The 25,800-nt window shown below is 47.7% G+C and overlaps 1 protein-coding gene across 3 annotated transcripts in view; it reads right to left on the bottom strand.

The window, feature by feature from the left end:
* RASGRF2 (Ras protein specific guanine nucleotide releasing factor 2) overlaps nt 1-25,800 on the bottom strand; it is a 664,746-nt gene that overhangs the window by 227,460 nt on the left and 411,486 nt on the right. For all 3 annotated transcript variants that reach the window (XM_063963919.1, XM_063963920.1, XM_063963921.1), the window contains exon 6: nt 2,195-2,274. In XM_063963919.1, the coding sequence (XP_063819989.1) occupies nt 2,195-2,274 (80 nt within the window). The remainder of the gene's footprint in view (nt 1-2,194; nt 2,275-25,800) is intronic.

Raw genomic sequence — 25,800 nt, 5'->3', positions numbered from 1 at the left:
GTTACAGAGGACCTACATTGCCTGACATTAGTCATTGATAGTGAAGTATTAAGGCCACACTGACAAACTGCTACTTTTATTGACATTTTCCTCACTCTCCATCTCACCTTCAGAAATGGCAGAAAGCAATTAATGGTGGAAATACCCAGTTTATATACAGTAGTAACTGTGAGCTGAATATAACATCACAACTGAGTGCATTTTTACTGCACTTCATCTCTTGATGAAATGTCTTTTATCTACCATTTTATAGCCTTCTGACAGAGTGTTATAAATGTCAGTCTCTGCACATGTACGTATGGACAATCAATGATGATACAGTAGATACAGGAAAATAAGTTACTGAGTGAGTTAAAGACATACACATGTATAGCACCTACACTATAAAAAGCTTCTGCTAAAATATATACAGACGTAACATGTGAAGAGAGATAAAAGCTTTGAGTGGGTTATAGTGTTTCTGTGCAGGGTAAATACTAGCTGCTTTATTTTTACACTGCAATTTAGATTTCAGTTTGAACACACCACACCCAAATCTAACTCTCTCTGCACATGTTACATCCGCCCCACCTGCAGTGCAACATGGTTTTGCCCAATTGCTAACAACTCTGAATAACCCACATAGAACAAAGAGGAATCTTTTCAGATCTCTCTGATCCTTTTTAATCCTATTAGTGCATTTGCACTGAACTGAAGGTGGTGCACGCGCAGTAACTCAGCTGGGACAAAGCCTAGGACTGTAATCTTTCACCGCCGTGGAAGAATAGTTTTTCCTATCTGCCGGGACAGTTGCTCACCAGCATGAGTAAAGTGATAAATTGCCTTGGGAGATGTATCAAGACAATCAGATTATAGCTATTCAATCCAATAAATTGGTTATGAGTTGTCAATGCAATGGCGTGGAAAGACCCGCAACGGCATAGAATTTTGCCCCTTTTGCGACCCAATCTCACTCCATATTGGGCTCGCAAAATTGTGCAAGTCTGGCCTGCTGTAAAGGGCTGTTGCTGCACTAACTCACGGGGGTGAAACATCGCCCACAATTGGACTGACCCCTAAAAAATTTAATGGTCGGGGCAACACCTCTACCGGTCCTGTTCAGAAGGTTTAATACACAGGGGCATATGAATGAAAGCTTGGATAAATATCAACTAAAGAGAGATAAAGTACCAACCAATCAGCTCCTAACTGTCATTTCTCAAACACAGCCTGAAATATGGCACTTAGGAGCTGATTGGTTGTTACTTTATCTCTATCAACTTTACCTCTCGCCAAGGTTTGAGACATCTTGCCCATAGTCCCCTTAATCTTATGAATGCAAATACCATAGATAAGAGATGCTAGCTTGCAGTCAAAAAAACACAGACCCCTAAATGCTGGGCCTGAAACAGTAATACCCCTTTTCCACCTAAAATGCGGGTCGCAGCCGGGAGCCTGACACGGGAACTACCAGGCTGCGACCCGCGTCAGCGCCCTTTCCTACTGCAGTCACCATCCCAGCATATTGCCGAGTTGGTGACGCTGCATCGACCCGGCTTCCGTTTACACAGGACAGCTTACCGGGTTGTACCCGTGTTCAACCCTGCAAGCTACCAGAGTTGGAATACCGGGTCACTCGACCCGGATTATTCCAACTCGGACCTTTTACACCAGCCAGCAACACGAGCTATGCGCGTTCATGTGCAATAACCCGTGTTATATGCTGGTTGGTGTAAAAGGAGTATAACTTTGTAGCCTATCTCACAGATATTCCCAGCAAGTGCTGTAACAATTACAAGGCTATGACTTACACATGGTATCGCCCAGTGAGGAAGACAGGATTGTCCTGGAAAAACTGTGACCTATGACAGCTCCAATTATACATAACCTTATTAATGTGAGTGTCACATACAACTGTCATGGTAAAGATGCAATCACGCCACTTCAGAATGTATCATACTTCCACTTGAAGAATTCATTTTCCTAAGTACTTCATATTCAGAAACAGATTGGTCATTAAAAGAAGCAATCAGTGATATATAATTCAGTGAGATAAAAAAGTAATGCAGCCTCAGACAACACAAGAAATACTTCAAAATGAAGTGAGAAAATCAAAAAGCAATATACACATCCCAAGAGCTCTGTACGACGGCCATGCCACTTGGCAGTTCCCATACATATATTATTAACAGAATTACAAAGCACGCTCACATACCTAAAATTAAAGTAGGCCAATTAGTAATTCTCGCTTTCAGACCCTGGTGAAATATTTCGTGGAGGAACATGATGGTTTCACTGAAAGAGAACAAAAAAAAAAAAGTAGATGAGGATTTAATGATGCTTGGTATTTACCTTGTACAGATGCCCAGCAATTACCTCAAAGATCACATGCTACCGGTAAACAGCAATTCAATATCTACGTTGATTTCCAATACCTATTATTGAAGTCAAAATGTTAAAGCAATGAGCACTTGGAAGTAATGAACAATGAAGTGCATAAATAATACATCAATGGCGAGTTAAGTGTTTAAAGGTGAAATTACAGGTCACCAACCAAAGAAGGTCAGAAGTAATTAGCCACTTCTCAATAAATCAGACACCGCTGGGGGGTTTTAGAATATGATTGTGAGATGAATGAAGCTTCTTGGGTTAATGGAGAGAAGAAGGCAGTCTACTTCCACCAGGCACTAGAGGCAAATGCATTAAAGGCCACAACAACATCATTTTTAAACAATCTCAATTAGTGAACTGCTCCAACTTTAGCTAATTGAGGGGTTTACAAGCATCAGCAGGGCGGTGCAAACAGCAATGTGCTGGTTACAGGAACGTCTGCACAAAGCTGCATTTCTGCTCCATCATGGCCTGTGTGACGGGGTGTCCACAGCTAAATTACTCTTGTTTGTCAATGATAGGAGAAATACAATTTGATCTCTGTTGATATAGGGTTCGCTGTATTCAGCCTTGGAGAGTGATAATGTGGAGAGAGGTAAAAATAAGAATTTACTTACCGATAATTCTATTTCTCGGAGTCCGTAGTGGATGCTGGGGTTCCTGAAAGGACCAGGGGGATAGCGGCTCCGCAGGAGACAGGGCACAAAAGTAAAGCTTTTACAGGTCAGGTGGTGTGTACTGGCTCCTCCCCCTATGACCCTCCTCCAGACTCCAGTTAGGTACTGTGCCCGGACGAGCGTACACAATAAGAGAGGATTTTGAATCCCGGGTAAGACTCATACCAGCCACACCAATCACACCGTACAACTTGTGATCTAAACCCAGTTAACAGTATGATAACAGAGGAGCCTCTGAAAGATGGCTTCCTAAACAATAACCCGAATTAGTTAACAATAACTATGTACAAGTATTGCAGATAATCCGCACTTGGGATGGGCGCCCAGCATCCACTACGGACTCCGAGAAATAGAATTATCGGTAAGTAAATTCTTATTTTCTCTATCGTCCTAAGTGGATGCTGGGGTTCCTGAAAGGACCATGGGGATTATACCAAAGCTCCCAAACGGGCGGGAGAGTGCGGATGACTCTGCAGCACCGAATGAGAGAACTCCAGGTCCTCCTTTGCCAGGGTATCAAATTTGTAAAAATTTACAAACGTGTTCTCCCCTGACCACGTAGCTGCTCGGCAGAGTTGTAATGCCGAGACCCCTCGGGCAGCCGCCCAAGATGAGCCCACCTTCCTTGCGGAATGGGCCTTAACAGATTTAGGCTGTGGCAGGTCTGCCACAGAATGTACAAGTTGAATTTTGTTACAAATCCAACGAGCAATCGACTGCTTAGAAGCAGGTGCACCCAACTTGTTGGGTGCATACAGTATAAACAGCGAGTCAGATTTTCTGACTCCAGCCGTCCTTTAAATGTATATTTTTAAGGCTCTGACAACGTCCAACAACTTGGAGTCCTTCAAGTCGTCTGTAGCCGCAGGCACTACAATAGGCTGGTTCAGGTGAAACGCTGATACCACCTTAGGGAGAAAATGCGGACGCGTCCGCAGCTCTGCCCTATGTCGAATGGAAAATTAAATAAGGGCTTTTATAAGACAAAGCCGCCAGTTCAGATACTCTCCCGGCCGAAGCAAGGGCCAGTAACATAGTCACTTTCCATGTGAGATATTTCAAATCCACATTCTTTAGTGGTTCAAACCAATTGGATTTGAGGAAATCTAAAACTACATTTAGATCCCACGGTGCCACCTTAGGCACCACAGGAGGCTGTATATGCAGTACTCCTTTGATAAAAATCTGGACCTCAGGGACTGAGGCCAATTCTTTTTGGAAGAATATTGATAGGGCCGAAATTTGAACCTTAATAGATCCCAATTTGAGACCCATAGACAATCCTGATTGCAGGAAATGTAGGAAAACGACCCAGTTGAAATTCCTCCATCGGAGCACTCCGCTGCTCGCACCACGCAACATATTTTCGCCAAATACGGCGATAATGCTTCGCGGTGACTTCCTTCCTTGCCTTTATCAAGGTAGGAATGACTTCTTCTGGAATGCCTTTTCCTTTTAGGATCTGGCATTCAAACGCCATGCCGTCAAACGCAGCCGCGGTAAGATCTTGAAAAAGACAAGGACCCTGCTGAAGCAGGTCCCTTCTCAGAAGTAGAGGCCACGGATCGTCCGTGACCATCTCTTGAAGTTCCGGGTACCAAGTCCTTCTTGGCCAATCCGGAGCCACTAGTCTTACTCCTCTTTGCCGTATAATCCTCAAAACCTTTGGTATGAGAGGCAGAGGAGGAAACACCTATACCGACTGGTACACCCAATGTGTTACCAGCGCGTCCACAGCTATTGCCTGCGGATCTCTTGACCTGGCGCAATACCTGTCCAGTGTCTTGTTGAGGCGAGACGCCATCATGTCCACCATTGGTTTTACCCAACGGTTTAATAGCATGTGGAAAACTTCTGGATGAAGTCCCCACTCTCCCGGGTGAAGGTCGTGTCTGCTGAGGAAGTCTGCTTCCCAGTTGTCCACGCCCGGGATGAATACTGCTGACAGTGCTATCACGTGATTCTCCGCCCAGCGAAGGATCCTGGCAGCTTCTGCCATTGCCCTCCTGCTTCTTGTGCCGCCCTGTCTGTTTACATGGGCGACTGCCGTGATGTTGTCCGACTGGATCAACACCGGACTTCCTTGAAGCAGAGGTTTCGCCTGGCTTAGAGCATTGTAGATTGCTCTTAGTTCCAGAATGCTTATGTGAAGAGACTTTTTCAGGCTCGACCACACTCCCTGGAAATTTCTTCCCTGTGTGACTGCTCCCCAGCCTCTCAGGCTGGCATCCGTGGTCACCAGGATCCAATCCTGCATGCCGAATCTGCGGCCCTCCAATAGATGAGCCTCCTGCAACCACCACAGAAGGGATACCCTTGTCCTCGGCGACAGGGTTATCCGCAGGTGCATCTGAAGATGCGACCCTGACCATTTGTCCAACAGATCCCTTTGCATGGAATCTGCCGAAAGGGATTGCTTCGTAAGAAGCTACCATTTTTTCCCAGGACTCTTGTGCATTGATGTACAGACACCTTTCCTGGTTTTAGGAGGTTCCTGACCAGGTCAGATAACTCCTTGGCTTTTTCTTCGGGAAGAAAAACCTTTTTCTGAACTGTGTCCAGAATCATCCCCAGGAACAGCAGACGAGTTGTCGGCATTAATTGGGATTTTGGAATATTCAGAATCCATCCGTGCTGCTTTAGCACCTCTTGAGATAGTGCTAAACCCATCTCTAGCTGTTCTCTGGACCTTGCCCTTATTAGGAGATCGTCCAAGTATGGGATAATTAATACGCCTTTTCTTCGAAGAAGAAATATTATCTCGGCCATTACCTTTGTAAAGACCCGAGATGCCGTGGACAAACCAAACGGCAGCGTCTGAAACTGATAGTGACAGTTTTGTACAACGAACCTGAGGTACCCCTGGTGTGAGGGGTAATTGGAACGTGGAGATACGCATCCTTGATGTCCAAGGATACCATAAAGTCCCCTTCTTCCAGGTTCGCTATCACTGCTCTGAGTGACTCCATCTTGAACTTGAACTTCTTTATGTACAGGTTCAAGGACTTCAGATTTAGAATAGGCCTTACCGAGCCATCCGGCTTCGGTACCACAAAAAGAGTGGAATAATACCCCTTCCCTTGTTGTAGAAGAGGTACCTTGACTATCACCTGCTGAGAATACAGCTTGTGAATGGCTTCCAAAACCGTCTCCCTTTCTGAGGGGGACGTTGGTAAAGCAGACTTCAGGAAACGGCGAGGTGGCTCTGTCTCTAATTTCAACCTGTACCCCTGAGATATTATCTGCAGGATCCAGGGATTTACCTGCGAGTGAGCCCACTGCGCGCTGTAATTCTTGAGACGACCGCCTACCGCCCCCGAGTCCGCTTGCGAAGCCCCAGCGTCATGCTGAGGCTTTTGTAGAAGCCGGGGAGGGCTTCTGTTCCTGGGAAGGAGCTGCCTGTTGCTGTCTCTTCCCTCGTCCTCTGCCTCGTGGCAGATATGAATAGCCCTTTGCTCTCTTATTTTTAAAGGAACGAAAGGGCTGCGGTTGAAAGGTCGGTGCCTTTTTCTGTTGGGGAGTGACTTGAGGTAGAAAGGTGGATTTCCCGGCCGTAGCCGTGGCCACCAAATCCGATAGACCGACCCCAAATAACTCCTCTACGCATCGCCTGTCCACTGTCGTGTCCATAAAGCTCTTCTGGCCGAAATGGACATAGCACTTACCCGTGATGCCAGTGTGCAGATATCTCTCTGTGCATCACGCATATAAAGAAATGCATCCTTTATTTGTTCTAACGACAGTAAAATATTGTCCCTGTCCAGGGTATCAATATTTTCGATCAGGGACTCTGACCAAACTACCCCAGCACTGCACATCCAGGCAGTCGCAATATCTGGTCGTAGTATAACACCTGCATGTGTGTATATACCTTTTTGGATATTTTCCATCCTCCTATCTGATGGATCTTTAAGTGCGGCCGTCTCAGGAGAGGGTAACGCCACTTGTTTTGATAAGCGTGTTAGCGCTTTGTCCACCCTAGGAGGTGTTTCCCAGCGCTCCCTAACCTCTGGCGGGAAAGGGTATAAAGCCAATAACTTCTTTGAAATTAGCAGTTTTTTTATCGGGGCACCCCACGCTTCATCACACACGTCATTTAATTCTTCTGATTCGGTAAAAACTACTGGTAGTTTTTTCACACCCCACATAATACCCTGTTTAGTGGTACCTGTAGTATCAGCTAAATGTAACATCTCCTTTATTGCCAAAATCATATAACGTGTGGCCCTACTGGAAAATACGGTTAATTCGTCACCTTCACCACCGGAATCAGTGCCTGTGTCTGGGTCTGTGTCGACCGACTGAGGCAAGGGGCGTTTTACAGCCCCTGACGGTATTTGAGGCGCCTGGACAGGCACTAATTGAGTGTCCGGCCGCCTCATGTCGGCAAACGACTGCTTAAGCGAGTTGACGCTATCCCGTAATTCCACAAATAAAGGCATCCATTCTGGTGTCGACCCCCTAGGAGGTGACATCCTCATATTTGGCAATTGCTCCGCCTCCACACCAATAACGTCCTCATACATGTCGACACACACGTACCGACACACAGCAGACACACAGGGAATGCTCTATACGAAGACAGGACCCACTAGCCCTTTGGGGAGACAGAGGGAGAGTCTGCCAGCACACACCAAAAAGCGCTATATATGACAGGGATAGCCTTATGATTAAGTGCTCCCTTATAGCTGCTTTTATATTAATATATTGCCATTTATTTTGCCCCCCCTCTCTGTTATACCCTGTTTCTGTAGTGCAGTGCAGGGGAGAGACCTGGGAGCCTTCCTGACCAGCGGAGCTGTGACAGAAAATGGCGCCGTGTGCTGAGGAGATAGGCCCCGCCCCTTTTTCGGCGGGCTCGTCTCCCGCTATTTAGTACATTTAGGCAGGGGTAAATATCTCCATATAGCCTCTGGGGCTATATGTGAGGTATTTTTAGCCTTTTTAAAGGTTTTCATTTGCCTCCCAGGGCGCCCCCCCCCAGCGCCCTGCACCCTCAGTGACTGCCGTGTGAAGTGTGCTGAGAGGAAAATGGCGCACAGCTGCAGTGCTGTGCGCTACCTTAAGAAGACTGCAGGAGTCTTCAGCCGCCGATTCTGGACCTCTTCTTGCTTCAGCATCTGTGAGGGGGCCGGCGGCGTGGCTCCGGTGACCATCCAGGCTGTACCTGTGATCGTCCCTCTGGAGCTTCATGTCCAGTAGCCAAGAAGCCAATCCATCCTGCACGCAGGTGAGTTCACTTCTTCTCCCCTCTGTCCCTCGTTGCAGTGATCCTGTTGCCAGCAGGAATCACTGTAAAATAAAAAACCTAAGCTAAACTCTCTAAGCAGCTCTTTATGAGAGCCACCTAGAATTGCACCCTTCTCGGCCGGGCACAAAAATCTAACTGGAGTCTGGAGGAGGGTCATAGGGGGAGGAGCCAGTACACACCACCTGACCTGTAAAAGCTTTACTTTTGTGCCCTGTCTCCTGCGGAGCCGCTATCCCCCTGGTCCTTTCAGGAACCCCAGCATCCACTTAGGACGATAGAGAAACACCAACTAACCAGCTCCTAAATATTATTTTTCAAATACAGTCTGTAGCATGGCGTTAGAAGCTGATTGGTTGGTATTTTATCTTTCTCCACTTTATTACTCTTAGGCTTAGAACATCTCACCCAAAGTGTACGGAGATAAAGTATCAGCCAATCAGTTCCTGTCATTTTTCAAACACACTCTGTAAAATGGCAGTTAGATGCTGATTGGCTGGTACTTTGGGATCTATGGAACTATTTACTATGATAACGTGGACGGAGATAAAGTAGCAACAAACCAACCAGCTCGTGTCATTTTTCAAATACAGCCTGTAATATGGCAGTTAGGAGCTGATTGGCTGGTACTTTATCTACGTCCACTTTATCACTCTCCAAGATTTAGTACATAGACCCCTTAGTTCTTAACTTATGTAAAAGCAAGAAAGAAAGACCTCCTGTAGATTATCACCAAATGAACCTGTCAATTTGCTGCACTAACTTCATGATGACTATCCATTGTAAATGTTTGGTTGACAGTCAGTGCTGGTACCTGTAGTCCTCCTATATAGAATAATATTTTAATACAATTTGGGGTTGGTTAATGCTATGGCAGTGTGACCACCACACTGTGCGTTTCCCTGCTATAGCATTGTTCCCCCAGTGGGTCTGGTTCAGACGTTGCTGTTTAGAGGAAAACCCACGCAGTTTTTCGTCCCTATTTTCCTGTCCAGGCCAACTGAGAGGTCTGGTGCTGGCTAGTGATTTTTTTGGGAGGGACGCCACCATTTTTTAATTTTAACCCTTTCCTTACATTTTAGCCTAACGAAGACTGCACAGATCAGACTGACTCGTGCAGTGCTTAACTTAAGCTTGCTTTCTTAGGCCCTCATTCCGAGTTGTTCGCTCGCAAGCTGCTTTTAGCAGCATTGCACACGCTAAGCCGCCGCCTACTGGGAGTGAATCTTAGCTTAGCAGAATTACGAACGAAAGATTCTCAAAATTGCGAATAGAAATTTCTAAGCAGTTTCTGAGTAGCTCGACACTTACTCTGCCACTGCGATCAGTTCAGTCAGTTTCGTTCCTGGTTTGACGTCACAAACACACCCAGTGTTCTCCCAGACACTCCCGCGTTTTTCCCAGAAACGACAGCGTTTTTTCACACACTCCCAGAAAACGGACAGTTTCCGCCCAGAAACACCCACTTCCTGTCAATCACACTACGATCAACAGAACGCAGAAAAAACCTCGTAATGCCGTGAGTAAAATACCAAACTTCTTAGCAAATTTACTTGGCGCAGCCGCAGTGCGAACATTGCGCATGCGCAGTTTGCGGAAAATTGCTGCGATGCGATGAAAAATAACGAGCGAACAACTCGGAATGAGGGCCTTAGGCAGGTCTATTCTTTGGGGGGGTTTCCTGTAGTTTTCCCATTGATTTTGTTTGGTTTTATAACCAACCTTTAGAAAATCTGAGGATCATATTCTTCTCTATGTAAAAAAAATTGATTGTTGGTCTATGCTTTTAAGTATTTCTAAAGTCAGGTTTTTGGTCAGTTTTGTGGAATGTTTTGCCTTTAGTAAATGGCCGGTTTTGATTGGTTTGTAAAACTAGAATATTGCCCCAAAATTATGTAGTTGACAGAGGCACACTCCAATTTTTCACCACCAATAATCAGCTGAGTTTAGGCAGTGACCCCACCTGGGGTGACACTCCCGTTTGACGTTGATCAAGTAGAGTACATCTGGGAAGTGTGGTCAGGCCTCTCCCTACTGCGCAGATCTGGTGAAATTCAGAGAATTACGGATAGTTAGGAAGAGCATGGCCGGTCAGAGATCCTGTTTATACAATGTAGCTGACAGGCTGGTGTGGATTGTGGGGGGTCATTCCGAGTTGATCGCTAACTGCTTTCGTTCATTGCGCAGCGATCAGGCAAAAAAACGGCACTTCTGCGCATGCGTATGCAGCACAATGCGCAGGCGCGTCGTACTATTACAACGAACGAAGTAGTTTCACACAAGGTCTAGCGAAGCTTTTCAGTCGCACTGCTGGTCGCAGAGTGACTGACAGGAAGAGGGCGTTTCTGGGTGTAAACTGACCATTTCAGGGAGTGTTCGGAAAAACGCAGGCGTGCCAGGAAAAACGCAGACATGGCTGGGCGAACGCAGGGCGTGTTCGTGATGTCAAAAATAAGATTTCTCTAACGTCCTAAGTGGATGCTGGGGACTCCGTCAGGACCATGGGGTTTAGCGGCTCCGCAGGAGACAGGGCACAATAATAAAAGCTTTAGGATCAGGTGGTGTGCACTGGCTCCTCCCCCTATGACCCTCCTCCAAGCCTCAGTTAGATTCTTGTGCCCGGCCGAGAAGGGTGCAATCTAGGTGGCTCTCCTGAGCTGCTTAGAATAAAAGTTTAAGTTAGGTTTTTTATTTTCAGTGAGTCCTGCTGGCAACAGGCTCACTGCTACGAGGGACTTAGGGGAGAGAAGTAAACTCACCTGCGTGCAGGATGGATTTGCTTCTTAGGCTACTGGACACCATTAGCTCCAGAGGGAGTCGGAACACAGGTCTCACCCTGGGGTTCGTCCCGGAGCCGTGCCGCCGACCCCCCTTGCAGATGCCGAAGTTGAAGAGGTCCAGAGGTCCAGAAACAGGCGGCAGAAGACTTTCAGTCTTCATAAGGTAGCGCACAGCACTGCAGCTGTGCGCCATTGTTGTTAGCACACTTCATACCAGCGGTCACTGAGGGTGCAGGGCGCTGGGGGGGGCGCCCTGGGCAGCAATGTATTATACCTTTTTTATGGCTAAAATACATCACATATAGCCCTTGAGGCTATATGGATGTATTTAACCCCTGCCAGATCTCACAAACTCCGGGAGAAGAGCCCGCCGTTTTAGGGGGCGGGGCCTATTCTCCTCAGCACACGGCGCCATTTTCCTGCTCAGCTCTGCTGTGAGGAAGGCTCCCAGGCTCTCCCCTGCACTGCACTACAGAAACAGGGTTAAAACAGAGAGGGGGGGCACTTATTTGGCGATATGATTACATATGTGAAAATGCTATAAGGGAAAACACTTGTATAAGGGGTTGTCCCTGTATAATTATAGCGTTTTTGGTGTGTGCTGGCAAACTCTCCCTCTGTCTCCCCAAAGGGCTAGTGGGGTCCTGTCCTCTATCAGAGCATTCCCTGTGTGTGTGCTGTGTGTCGGTACGTGTGTGTCGACATGTAGGAGGACGATGTTGGTGAGGAGGCGGAGCAAATTGCCTGTATTGGTGATGTCACTCTCTAGGGAGTCGACACCGGAATGGATGGCTTATTTAGGAATTACGTGATAATGTCAACACGATGCAAGGTCGGTTGACGACATGAGACGGCCGGCAAACAAATTAGTACCTGTCCAGGCGTCTCAGACACCGTCAGGGGCTTGTAAAAACGCCCATTTACCTCAGTTGGTCGACACAGACACGGACACTGACTTCAGTGTCGACGGTGAAGAAACAAACGTATTTTCCTTTAGGGCCACACGTTACATGTTAAGGGCAATGAAGGAGGTGTTACATATTTCTGATACTACAAGTACCACAAATAAGGGTATTATGTAGGGTGGGAATAATCTACTTGTAGTTTTTCCTGAATCAGATAAATTAAAGTGTGTGATGATACGTGGGTTTCCTCCGATAGAAAATTATTGGAGGTATACCCTTTCCCGCCAGAAGTGAGGGCGAGTTGGGAAACACACCTTAGGGTGGATAAGGCGCTCACACGCTTATAAGAACAAGTGGCGTTACCGTCTCCAGATACGGCCGCCCTCAAAGAGCCAGCTGATAGGAAGCTGAAAAATATCCTAAAAAGTATATACACACATACTGGTGTTATACTACGACCAGCAATCGCCTCAGCCTGGATGTGCAGCGCTGGGGGGGCTTGGTCGGATTTCCTGACTAAAAATATTGATACCCTTGACAGGAACAATATTTTATTGAATATAGAGCATTTTAAGGATGCATTTCTATATATGCGAGATGCGCAGAGGGATATTTGCATTCTGGCATCAAGAGTAGATGTGATGTCCATATCTGCCAGACGATGTTTATAGACACGACAGTGGTCAGGTGATGCAGATTCCAGACGGCACATGGAAGTATTGCCGTATAAAGGGGCGGTCCATCGGACCTGGTGGCCATGGCAACAGCTGGAAAATCCACTTTTGTTACCCCAAGTCACATCTCAGCAGAAAAGGACACAGTCTTTTCAGTCTCAGTCCTTTCGTACCCATAAAGGCAGGCGGGCAAAAGGCCAGTCATATCTGCCCAGGGTTAGAGGAAAGGGAAGAAGACTGCAGCAGGCAGCCCATTCCCAGGAACAGAAGTCCTCCACAGCTTCTGCCAAGTCCGCAGCATGACGCTGGGGCCATACAAGCGGACTCAGGTGCGGTGGGGGGTCATCTCAAGAGTTTCAGCACGCAGTGGGCTCACTCGCAAGTGGACTCCTGGATCCTACACGTAGTATCCCAGGTGTACATTGGAAATTCGAGACGTCTTCCCCTCACAAGTTCCTGAAGTCTGCTTTACCAACGTCTCCCTCCGACAGGGAGGCAGTATTGGGAAAAAATTCACAGGCTGTATTCCCAGCAGGTGATAATCAAAGTACCCCTCCTACAACAAGGGAAGGGGTATTATTCCACACTATATTGTGGTACTGAAGCCAAACGGCTCGGTGAGATCTAAAAGATTTGAACAATTACATACAAGGGTTCAAATCAAGATGGAGTCACTCAGAGCAGTGATAGCGAACCAGGACGATATGGTGTCACTGGATATCAGGGACGCTTACCTACATGTTCTAATTTTGCCCTTCTCACCAAGGGTATCTCAGGTTCGTGGTACAGAACTGTCACTATCAGTTCAGAAGCTGCCGTTTGGATTGTCCACGGCACCCCGGGTCTTTACCATGGTAATGGCCGAAATGATGATTCTTCCTAAAAGAAATATGGACGCTTTCCTGATAAGGGCAAGGTCCAGAGAACAGTTGGCGGTCGGAGTAGCACTATCTCAAGTAGTTCTACGACAGCACGAGTGGATTCTAAATATTCCAAAATCGCAGCTTTTTCCGACGACACGTCTAATGTTCCTAGGAATGATTCTGGACACAGTCCAGAAAAGGATGTTTTCTCCCGGAGAAGAAGGCCAGGGAGTTATCCGAGCTAATCAGGAACCTCCTAAAACCAGGAAAAGTATCAGTGCATCATTGCACAAGGGTCCTGTGAAAAATGGTGGTTTCTTACAAAGCGATCCCATTCGGCAGATTTCACGCAAGAACCTTTCAGTGGAATCTGCTGGGAAAATGGTCCGGATCGCATCTTCAGATGCATCAGCGGATAACCCTGTCTCCAAGGACAAGGGTGTTTTCTTCTGCGGTGGCTGCAGAGTGCTCATCTATGAAAGGGCCGCAGATTCGACATTCAGGACTGGGTCCTGGTGACCACGGATGCCAGCCTGAGTGGCTGGGGAGCAGTCACACAAGGAAAAAATTTCCAGGGAGTGTGATCAAGTCTGGAGACTTCTCTCCACATAAATATACTGGAGCTAAGGGCAATTTACAAGGCTCTAAGCTTAGCAAGACCTCTGCTTCAAGGTCAGCCGGTATTGATCCAGTGGGACAACATCACGGCAGTCGCCCACGTAAACAGACAGGGCGGCACATGAAGCAGGAGGGAAATGGCAGAAACTGCAAGGATTCTTCGCTGGGCGAAAAATCATGTGATAACACTCTCAGCAGTGTTAATTCCGGGAGTGAAAAACTGGGAAGCAGACTTCCTCAGCAGGCATAACCTCCACCCGGGAGAGTGGGGACTTCAGCGGGAAGTCTTCCACATGATTGTAAACCGTTGGGAAAAACCAAAGGTGGACATGATGGCGTCCCGCCTGAACAAAAAACTAGACAAATATTGCGCGAGGTCAAGGGACCCTCAGGCAATAGCGGTGGACGCTCTGGTAACACTGTGGGTGTACCAGTCAGGGTATGTGTTCCCTCCTATGCATCTCATACCAAAAGTACTGAGAATCATAAGAAGGAGATGAGTAAGAACGATACTCGTGTTTCCGGATGGGTCAAGAAGGACTTGGTACCCGGAACTTCAAGAGATGCTCACGGAAGAACCGTGGCCTCTACCTTTAAGAAAGGACCTGCTCCAGCAGGGGCCTTGTCTGTTCCAAGACTTACCGCGGCTGCGTTTGACGGCATGGCAGTTGAACGCCGGATCCTGAAAGGGCATTCCAGATGAAGTCATCCCTACCCTGGTCGAAGCCAGGAAGGATGTAACCGCAAAACATTTTCACCGCATTTGGCGAAAATATGTTGCGTGGTGTGAGGCCAAGAAGGTCCCTACAGAGGAATTCCAACTGGGTCGTTTCCTACATTTCCTGAAAACAGGACTGTCTATGGGCCTAAAATTAGGGTCCATTAAGGTTCAAATTTCGACCCTGTCGAATTTCTTCCAGAAAGAACTGGCTTCAGTGCCTGAAGTTCAGACGTTTGTAAAAGGGGTACTGCATATACAGCCTCCTTTTGTGCCCCCAGTGGCACCTGGGGATCTCAATGTTGTTTTGAGTTTCCTAAAGTCACATTGGTTTGATCCACTCACCACTGTGGAATTAAAATATTTCACATGGAAGGTGAAGATTCTATTAGCCCTGGCTTCAGCCAGGCGTGTGTCAGAATGGGCGGCTTTATCATATAAAAGCCCTTACTTAATTTTTCATTCTGACAGGGCAGAATTGAGGACTCGTCCTCAATTTCTCCTTAAGGTGTTTTCTGTTTTTCACATGAACCAACCTATTGTGGTACCTGCGGCTACTAGGGACTTGGAGGACTCCAAGTTACTTGACGTTGTCAGGGCCCTGAAAATATATGTTTCCAGGACGACTGGAGTCAGAAAATCTGACTCGCTGTTTAGCCTGTATGCACCCAACAAGATGGGTGTTCCTGCTTCTAAGCAGACGATTGCTTGCTGGATTTGTAGTACAATTCAGCTTGCACATTCTGTGGCGGGCTTGCCACAGCCAAAATCAGTAAAAGCCCATTCCACAAGGAAGTGGGCTCATCTTGGGCGGCTGCCCGAGGGGTCTCGGCTTTACAACTTTGCCGAGCTGCTACTTGGTCAGGGGCACACCCTGACTGAGGAGGACCTGGAGTTCTCTCATTCGGTGCTGCAGAGTCATCCGCACTCTCCCGCCCGTTTGGGAGCTTTGGTATAATCCCCATGGTCCTGACGGAGTCCCCAGCATCCACTTAGGACGTTAGAGAAAATAAGAATTTACTTACCGATAATTCTATTTCTCGTAGTCCGTAGTGGATGCTGGGCGCCCATCCCAAGTGCGGATTGTCTGCAATACTTGTACATAGTTATTGTTACAAAAATCGGGTTATTCTTGTTGTGAGCCATCTTTTCAGAGGCTCCTTCGTTGTTATCATACTGTTAACTGGGTTCAGATCACAGATTGTACGGTGTGATTGGTGTGGCTGGTATGAGTCTTACCCGGGATTCAATATCCTTCCTTATTATGCACGCTCGTCCGGGCACAGTATCCTAACTGAGGCTTGGAGGAGGGTCATAGGGGGAGGAGCCAGTGCACACCACCTGATCCTAAAGCTTTTATTATTGTGCCCTGTCTCCTGCGGAGCCGCTAAACCCCATGGTCCTGACGGAGTCCCCAGCATCCACTACGGACTACGAGAAATAGAATTATCGGTAAGTAAATTCTTATTTTTACTTACCGGTAAATCTATTTCTCGTAGTCCGTAGAGGATGCCGGGGACTCCGTAAGGACCATGGGGAGAGACGGGCTCCGCAGGAGACATGGGCACTTTAAGAAAGAATTTAGTTCCTGGTGTGCACTGGCTCCTCCCTCTCTGCCCCTCCTCCAGACCTCAGGTAGAGAACTGTGCCCAGAGGAGATGGACAGTACGAGGAAAGAATTTTTGTTAATCCAAGGGCAAGATTCATACCAGCCACACCAATCACACCGTATAACTTGTGATAACAATCCAGTAAACAGTATGACAATAACATAGCATCAGTTCACGCCCGATGCAACAATAACGTAACCCTTATTGAAGCAATAACTATATACAAGTATTGCAGAAGAAGTCCGCACTTGGGACGGGCGCCCAGCATCCTCTACGGACTACGAGAAATAGATTTACCGGTAAGTAAAATCTTATTTTCTCTAACGTCCTAGAGGATGCTGGGGACTCCGTAAGGACCATGGGGATTATACCAAAGCTCCCAAACGGGCGCGAGTGCGGATGACTCTGCAGCACCGATTGAGCAAACAGGAGGTCCTCCTCAGCCAGGGTATCAAACTTATAGAATTTTGCAAAGGTGTTTGTACCCGAACAAGTAGCAGCTCGACACAGCTGTAGTGCCGAGACCCATCGGGCAGCCGCCCAAGAAGAGCCCACTTTCCTAGTGGAATGGGACTTGATCGATTTAGGTAACGGCAATCCTGCCGTAGAATGCGCCTGCTGGATCGTGATACAGATCCAGCGAGCAAGAGTCTGCTTTGAAGCAGGGCCGCCAAGCTTGTTGGCTGCATACAGAACAAACAGTGCTTCTGTTTTTCGGACTCTAGCCGTCCTGGCTACATACATTTTCAAAGCCCTGATCACATCAAGGGACTCAGAATCCTTTAAGTCCCGTATAGCCACAGGCACCACAATAGGTTGGTTCATATGAAAGGATGAAACCACTTTTGGCAGGAACGGAGGACGTGTCCGCAATTCCGCTCTATCCATATGGAAAACCAGATAGGGGCTTTTATGTGATAAAGCCGCTAATTCCGACACTCGCCTAGCCGAAGCCAGGGCTATTAACATGACCACCTTCCAAGTGAGATATTTCAACTCCACCGTTTTCAGTGGTTCAAACCAGTGTGACTTTAGGAAGTCCAAGACCACATTAAGGTCCCAAGGCGCCACCGGAGGCACAAACGGAGGCTGAATATGCAGCACTCCCTTAACAAAAGTCTGAACTTCTGGGAGAGAAGCCAATTCTTTTTGAAAGAAAATGGATAGGGCCGAAATCTGGACCTTAATGGAGCCTAATTTAAGGCCCAAATCCACTCCAGTTTGTAGGAAGTGAAGGAAACGGCCCAGATGGAATTCTTCCGTAGGAGCATTCCTGGCCTCACACCAAGAAACATATCTTCGCCATATACGGTGATAATGTTTTGCTGTTACTTCCTTCCTAGCCTTTATCAGCGTAGGGATAACCTCAACCGGAATACCTTTTTCCGCTAGGATCCGGCGTTCAACCGCCATGCCATCAAACGCAGCCGCGGTAAGTCTTGGAACAGACAGGGTCCCTGTTGCAACAGGTCCTGCCTTAGAGGAAGAGGCCACGGTTCTTCCGTGAGCATTTCCTGCATGTCTGGATACCAGGTCCGTCGTGGCCAATCTGGAACAACGAGGATTGTTATCACTCCTTTTCTTCTTACTATTCTCAACACCTTGGGTATGAGAGGAAGAGGAGGAAATACATAGACGGACCGGAACACCCACGGTGTCACGAGGGCATCTACCGCTACTGCCTGAGGGTCTCTGGACCTGGCGCAATACCTCTGTAGCTTTTTGTTGAGGCGGGACGCCATCATGTCTATCTGTGGCAGTTCCCACCGACTCACAATCTGTGCGAAGACTTCTGGATGAAGTCCCCACTCTCCCGGGTGTAGGTTGTGTCTGCTGAGGAAGTCTGCTTCCCAGTTGTCCACTCCCGGAATGAACACTGCTGACAGTGCGCTTACATGAGTCTCCGCCCAGCGAAAAATCCTGGTAGCTTCCGCCATTGCCGCTCTGCTCCTTGTGCCGCTTTGGCGGTTTACATGAGCCACTGCGGTGATGTTGTCTGACTGGATCAGAACTGGTTGGTCGCGAAGTAAGGCCTCCGCTTGACGTAGGGCGTTGTATATGGCCCTTAGTTCCAGGATGTTGATGTGCAGACAAGTCTCTTGACTTGACCAAAGACCCTGGAAATTTCTTCCCTGTGTGACTGCTCCCTAACCTCGGAGGCTTGCGTCCGTGGTCACCAGGATCCAATCCTGAATGCCGAATCTGTGGCCCTCGAGAAGGTGAGCACTCTGCAGCCCCCACAGGAGCGACACCCTGGCCCTGGGGGACAGGGTGATCAACCGATGCATCTGTAGATGTGATCCGGACCACTTGTCCAACAGATCCCATTGGAAAGTCCTCGCATGGAACCTGTCAAAGGGAATGGCCTCGTATGAGGCCACCATTTTTCCCAGGACTCGAGTGCAATGATGCACGGACACCTGTTTTGATTTCAAAAGGTTCCTGACCAGAGTCATAAGTTCCTGGGCTTTTTCTATCGGAAGATAAACCCTTTTCTGGGTCGTGTCCAGAATCATGCCCAAGAAAGGCAGACGAGTCGTAGGAACCAAGTACGACTTTGGGATATTGAGAATTCAGCCGTGTTGTTGTAACACTTTCAGTGAAAGAGATACGCTGTTCAGCAACAGCTCTCTTGATCTCGCTTTTATGAGGAGATCGTCCAAGTACGGGATAATTGTGACACCCGTCTTGCGCCGGAGCACCATCATTTCCGCCATTACCTTGGTGAAAATCCTCGGAGCCGTTGAGAGACCAAACGGCAACATCTGAAATTGGTAATGACAGTCCTGTACCGCAAATCTTAGGTACGCCTGATGAGGTGGATAAATGGGGACATGAAGGTACGCATCCTTTATGTCCAGTGACACCATAAAATCCCCCCCCTTCCAAGCTGGCGATGACCGCTCTTAGCGATTCCATCTTGAACTTGAACCTCTTCAAGTATAGGTTCAGAGATTTTAAATTCAATATGGGTCTGACCGAACCCTCCGGTTTCGGAACCACAAACATGGTTGAATAATAACCCCTTCCCTGTTGAAGGAGGGGAACCTCGACCACCACCTGCTGAAGATACAATTTTTGTATTGCATTTAACACTATCTCTCTCTCTAGGGGGGAAGACGGTAGGGCCGATTTGAAAAACCGGTGAGGAGGCACCTCTTCGAATTCCAGCTTGTAACCCTGAGACACAATTTCTATTGCCCAGGGATCCACCTGGGAGTGAACCCACATGTGGCCGAAATTCCGAAGACGCGCCCCCACTGGCCCCGACTCCGCCAGTGGAGCCCCAGCGTCATGCGGTGGATTTTGCAGAGGCCGGGGAGGACTTCTGTTCCTGGGAACTAGCTGTATTGTGCAGCTTCTTTCCTCTGCCCCTACCTCTGGAAAGAAAGGACGCACCTCTGACTTTCTTGTTTCTTTGTGAATGAAAGGACTGCATTTGATAATGCGGTGCTCTCTTAGGCTGTGAGGGAACATAAGGCAAAAAATTTGACTTTCCAGCCATAGCTGTGGAGACCAGGTCCGAGAGACCTTCACCAAACAATTCCTCACCCTTGTAAAGTAAAACCTCCATATGCCGTTTTGAGTCGGCATCACCTGTTCATTGCCGAGTCCACAGGACCCTTCTGGCAGAAATCGACATAGCGTTTATTCTAGAACCGAGCAGACTGATGTCTCTTTGAGCATCTCTCATACAAAGGACAGCGTCTTTAATATGCCCCAGGGTCAATAAAACAGTATCCCTATCTAGGGTATCAAACTCCTCTGATAAGGTATCAGTCCATGCCGCTACTGCACTACAGACCCAGGCCGACGCAATTGCTGGTCTGAGCAAGGTACCTGAATGTGTATAAATGGACTTCAGGGTACCCTCCTGTTTGCGATCAGCAGCATCCTTGAGGGTAGCCGTATCCTGGGACGGCAGGGCTACCTTTTTGGATAAGCGTGTTAAAGCTTTGTCCACCCTAGGGGAGGATTCCCATCGTAACCTGTCCGTTGGCGGGAAAGGATACGCCATAAGAATCCGTTTGGAAATCTGCAGTTTTTTATCTGGAGATTCCCAAGCTTTTTCACATAACTCATTCAGTTCGTGTGAGGGGGGAAAAGTTACCTCAGGTTTCTTTCCCTTATACAAATAAACCCTTGTTGTGATGTGCAAAACCTCCTTAATTGCTATAATCATATATCGAAGTGATTTAGCCAACTTTGGCTGTAACTTTGCATCATCGTAATCGACACTGGAGTCAGAATCCATGTCGGTATCTGTGTCAACAATTTGGGATAGTGGGCGCTTATGAGACCCCGACGGTCCCTGCGACATAGGATCAGGCACGGGTTGAGACCCTGCCTGTCCCAATGCATCAGCCTTGTCTAATCTTTTATGCAAGGCATTAACATTATCATTTAAAACCTTCCACATATCCATCCAATCAGGTGTCGGCGCCGTCGGCGGAGACACCACATTCATTTGCTCCCGCTACTCTCCCACATAGCCTTCCACATCAGACATGTCAACACAAGCGTACCGACACACCACACACACAGGGAATGTCCTTTCTGAAGACAGTTCCCCCACGAGGTCCTTTGGAGAGACAGAGAGAGAGTATGCCAGCACACACCCCAGCGCTATAAACCCAGGAATAACACAGTAACTTAATGTTAACCCAGTAGCTGCTGTTTATATACTTTTTTGCGCCTAATTATGTGCCCCCCCTCTCTTTTCAACCCTCTTCTACCGTATATCAGCAGGGGAGAGCCTGGGGAGCTTCCTCTCAGCGTGCTGTGGAGAAAAACTGGCGCTGGTGAGTGCTGAGGGAGAAGCCCCGCCCCCTCGGTGGCGGGCTTCTGTCCCGCTTAAATTTTATTTCTTTGGCGGGGGCTCCTACATATATACAGTGCCCAGCTGTATATATGTGTTCATTTGCCAGAATGAGGTCCCAAATGCTGCCCAGGGCGCCCCCCCCCCCCCCCCCCTGCGCCCTAACAGTGACCGAAGTATGTGTAGGTGTGTGGAGCAATGGCGCACAGCTGCAGTGCTGTGCGTTACCTCTAGTGAAGATCACAAAGTCTTCTGCCGCCTGTGAAGTCTTCTTGCTTCTCATACTCACCCGGCTTCAGTCTTCCGGCTCTGCGAGGGGGACGGCGGCGCGGCTCTGGGACGGACGGCGAGGGTGAGATCCTGCGTACCGATCCCTCTGGAGCTAATGGTGTCCAGTAGCCTAAGAAGCAGGACCTAGCTTCAGAGAGTAGGGCTGCTTCTCTCCCCTCAGTCCCACGATGCAGGGTGTATGTTGCCAGCAGAGCTCCCTGAAAATAAAAAACCTAACAAAAAACTTTCTATCAGCAAACTCAGGAGAGCTCACTGAAAAGCACCCAGCTCCTCTGGGCACAGAATCAAACTGAGGTCTGGAGGAGGGGCAGAGAGGGAGGAGCCAGTGCACACCAGGAACTAAATTCTTTCTTAAGGTGCCCACGTCTCCTGCGGAGCCCGTCTCTCCCCATGGTCCTTACGGAGTCCCCAGCATCCTCTAGGACGTTAGAGAAACAGGAACTGAATAGTCTGAAGTAATCGCAAGCGCTGAGTAGGTCTGAAGCTACTCGGAAACTGCACAAAAATATTTTGTAGCCGCTCTGCGATCCTTCCGTTCGCACTTCTGCTAAGCTAAAATACACTCCCGGTGGGAGGCGGCATAGCATATGCATGGCTGCTAAAAACTGCTAGCGAGCGAACAACTCGGAATGACCACCTGTGTACATTACAGTCTGTGTGTGCTTGGGGGTAGGGTACTCTTGTGATCTGTGTATATTACAGGGTGGTATGTTTGTGGATACTCTTGTGAACCATGTACAGTAGATAACAGATATGTGTTTGGATCAGGAAGTCTCTTGTGAGCTGTGTATATTAGATTGATAATGCTGATCGATATGCTATGCGACACTTGTATATCTGTGTGCAACTGAGTCTGTATATGAAGCGCAAAAAAAACTTGTGGGTGTCATTCAGACCCGATTGCAGCTGTGCGTATTCGCACAGCAGCGATCGGGTCTGAACTATGCATGCGCCGCTGCCGCAGTGCGCCAGCGCATGCCAGACAGCCAATGGCTGTCTTTAGCTAGTAATCGCCTCTGCCTGAGGTGGCGATGTTTGGCGGCGATGTTTGGCTGCCATTTAGGGGACGTGGTCCGGGCAACGCAGGGGTGCCCGTATCATCGGTGGGGCGGGCCGCGATGGCTGCGTGATGTCACACGCAGCCACTGCGACCCGGACAGCGACGAGTATCTCCCTGCCAGCACACAGGAGCAGCGATGGCTGGGAGCTACTCTTCCAGTACAAAAGCATCGTCGCTGTGCGATGCTTTTGCACTAGTGCGACGGGGCAGGGACTGACATGTGAGGCGGACTAGCCCTGTGCTGGGTGTTCCCCCGCATTTCAGTGTGACTGATAATAGATGTGCTAAATTTTGCACATCTACGATCTACTCTGAATCACCCCCTTGGTATGGAAAAAAGCCACACCGAATGCACTGCATCAGTTCATATACAGATGCAGAGACTTAGTCGCACACAGATATACAAGTGCTGCACATCAATTGTTTGACAAAAAAGAGGCATAAAAGGCGCCCAATGCTAGCAGAGTCTGGTGCGCTGAGAGGGGCTGTTTGGCGTGACTGCAGCAAAGATGTATGAGGACAGACAGACAGACAAATAGATTTTTACCACCCTTTAAAAAACCATAAGCAAAAGTGGACTTGTCTGCAGCTGCACTTGGGATTAATGAAGATGAATCTGGAGTGAACGCTTTCAGCCACTTGCTTTTTTGATAGTGATGTATTTCTCTGTGTTTATGACTCAGCAGCATTGGCTGTGACACATTAGAAAGATCATCAATACTACTCACTGAAGCTACTGCAGACGCCCCAACAATGAACAAAAATTCTGTCTCAAAATGCTTGGACTGGGAACCTGACAATGGACAACATTCCAATAGATCTGATGTATAAATCAATGAAACGCACCATGCAGTAGTGCACACAGCTATAAAATAGCGGCGTTATACTGTACATGATGGGTTATGGTACAAGGGTGTAGTTTGCTCTATATTGCACATTTACAGATCTTTGTATGGATGGAAACACACCAAACACTTTATTTTATGGTAACAGCGATGAATGACCAACTATAGTTAGCGAATACAGGCATCAAACCTAGTGTGTAGTTACATTTGGCCAAATTCTGATTGGTTGTTATGGGCAACATCCCATCTTAAATAGAACTCCCATCTTGGTTAATTTACCCCTCAGTGTGCAAAACCAATATTCACAGGAAAGCGAAGTTCAACAGGAAACAGTGAAATCAATTGAGGCACTACTTTTCACTATCATTGTACACTCGCACTAGCCATTTGTAGCAAAATGATGCATCTGAAAACTGGAGTATTTACGCCTATTTACAAATCTTAATAGCCCACAATTCCGCTGACATGCCCTCACTAAACTTTGCTTACATTAAATCAGGGCAGTGGTTGGTCGCCCAATATTTTTGGCAAAAAATATGCTAAGGACCTCAACTTTACTCTCTGTTATATTGCAGAGCTTAAATTAGCAGTGTTTAATATTTAGAGTGTGGGTCTGCATTTGTTTTCTATGTGCAACTACAGGTCTTAGCATGGTATCTCCTTTCATTATGTTTAGAATTAGAGTGCGCAGTCCAAGCCTCCCCCCAGCCCACCCATATACTCATTCAGGGAAATCAAGAGCAGCAACGGACCCGGGTACTGGAGGGGGCATGGCTAAAATGTGGAGGCGTGCCCACATCCTCGCCAATTTTTTTTAAAGGTCTAGGCACAACATGCTGGGAAGGGACTGATTTGTCTTCTTTGGCCAGGGGCAGATTAATGGAGGTCATTCCGAGTTGTTCGCTCAGTAAAAATCTTCGCATCGCAGCGATTTTCCGCTTAATGCGCATGCGCAATGTCCGCACTGCGACTGCGCCAAGTAAATTTGCTATGCACTTAGGAATTTTACTCACGGCTTTTTCATCGTTCTGGCGATCGTAATGTGATTGACAGGAAATGGGTGTTACTGGGCGGAAACAGGCCGTTTTATGGGCGTGTGGGAAAAAACGCTACCGTTTCCGGAAAAACGCAGGAGTGGCCGGAGAAACGGGGGAGTGTCTGGGCGAACGCTGGGTGTGTTTGTGACGTCAAACCAGGAACGACAAGCACTGAAATGATCGCAGATGCCGAGTAAGTCTGAAGCTACTCAGAAACTGCTACGAGGTGTGTAATCGCAATATTGCGAATACATCGTTCGCAATTTTAAGATGCTAAGATTCACTCCCAGTAGGCTGCGGCTTAGCATGAGCAAATCTGCTAAAATCCGCTTGCGAGCGAACAACTCGGAATGAGGGCCCATGAAAGAGAGGCGGTGAGGAAGGTAGTACCTGCTCCCCCACTTTTCTGGCATCCTTGCCTACATTACAGCACAACACTTTGCACTATTACAGATCATTTCTGCCTTCTCAATCAACGTAGAGATGCAACTGAAATGCATACAACACTGCATCGCTTCTTACTTGCGCACACTTGGATCCAGAGCATGCACTCTATGAAAAACCATAACATACTCTCAACAAAAGGACTACTATGATCAGCTCTGCATCAGCCTCTCTGTGCAAACAAAACACTAGAGAGTCCCGGTAGCACGCCAAGCACACAAAGTCATTGCAGAGCAGCATAGGAAGTCTACAACCACGTATCAAAATTACCTTATAAACAAAGCAGCTTGTCTGGGAATAGCAGAAGACACACCATGGCTGCTCAGAGGGGGCAAGCACCATGCTGATAGGTGCTGGGGTTCTTCCCATCCCCTCCCTTTCCCCAAGGCTCTAGAGGCCAGGGTAAGTGACAAGATTGGTATGCTGCAGTTGCTAATGCACCACTCCAATGGTCCCCATACAACTGGCAGGAGTCCTAAAGCTAGGTACACACTATACAATTACTGGACTAATTTGCCAATAATCAGGTGACTGGAATGTTTTTTTGTATAGTGTGTAGGCATGAATATTTTGGCCAAATACCAATTAAACGGTCAAAATAGGGCCAGAAATGCGTGGCTTTGATTATCCAATCAGACGTCTAGACAAAAGAAATTCTCTATAATCTGCCCCATATTTCCTACTGTTTATCCTGATTACCTCATCCTCCTTGTGGGTGGACATATGCAAATTCAGTGTGGTGTGCCAGGAAAAAAAAAATCACATCAGGACCTTCAGTGGCATAAAAATCACCTGTTTCTCAGTTTGTCCAAATAAATCGCTTTAGGCCCATGCCCATTAT

This window comes from Pseudophryne corroboree, chromosome 1, assembly GCF_028390025.1.
Source record: "Pseudophryne corroboree isolate aPseCor3 chromosome 1, aPseCor3.hap2, whole genome shotgun sequence".
NCBI lineage: Eukaryota > Metazoa > Chordata > Amphibia > Anura > Myobatrachidae > Pseudophryne > Pseudophryne corroboree.
Note: the sequence above shows the minus strand (reverse complement) of the source record. Positions and strands in the feature narration are given on the sequence as shown.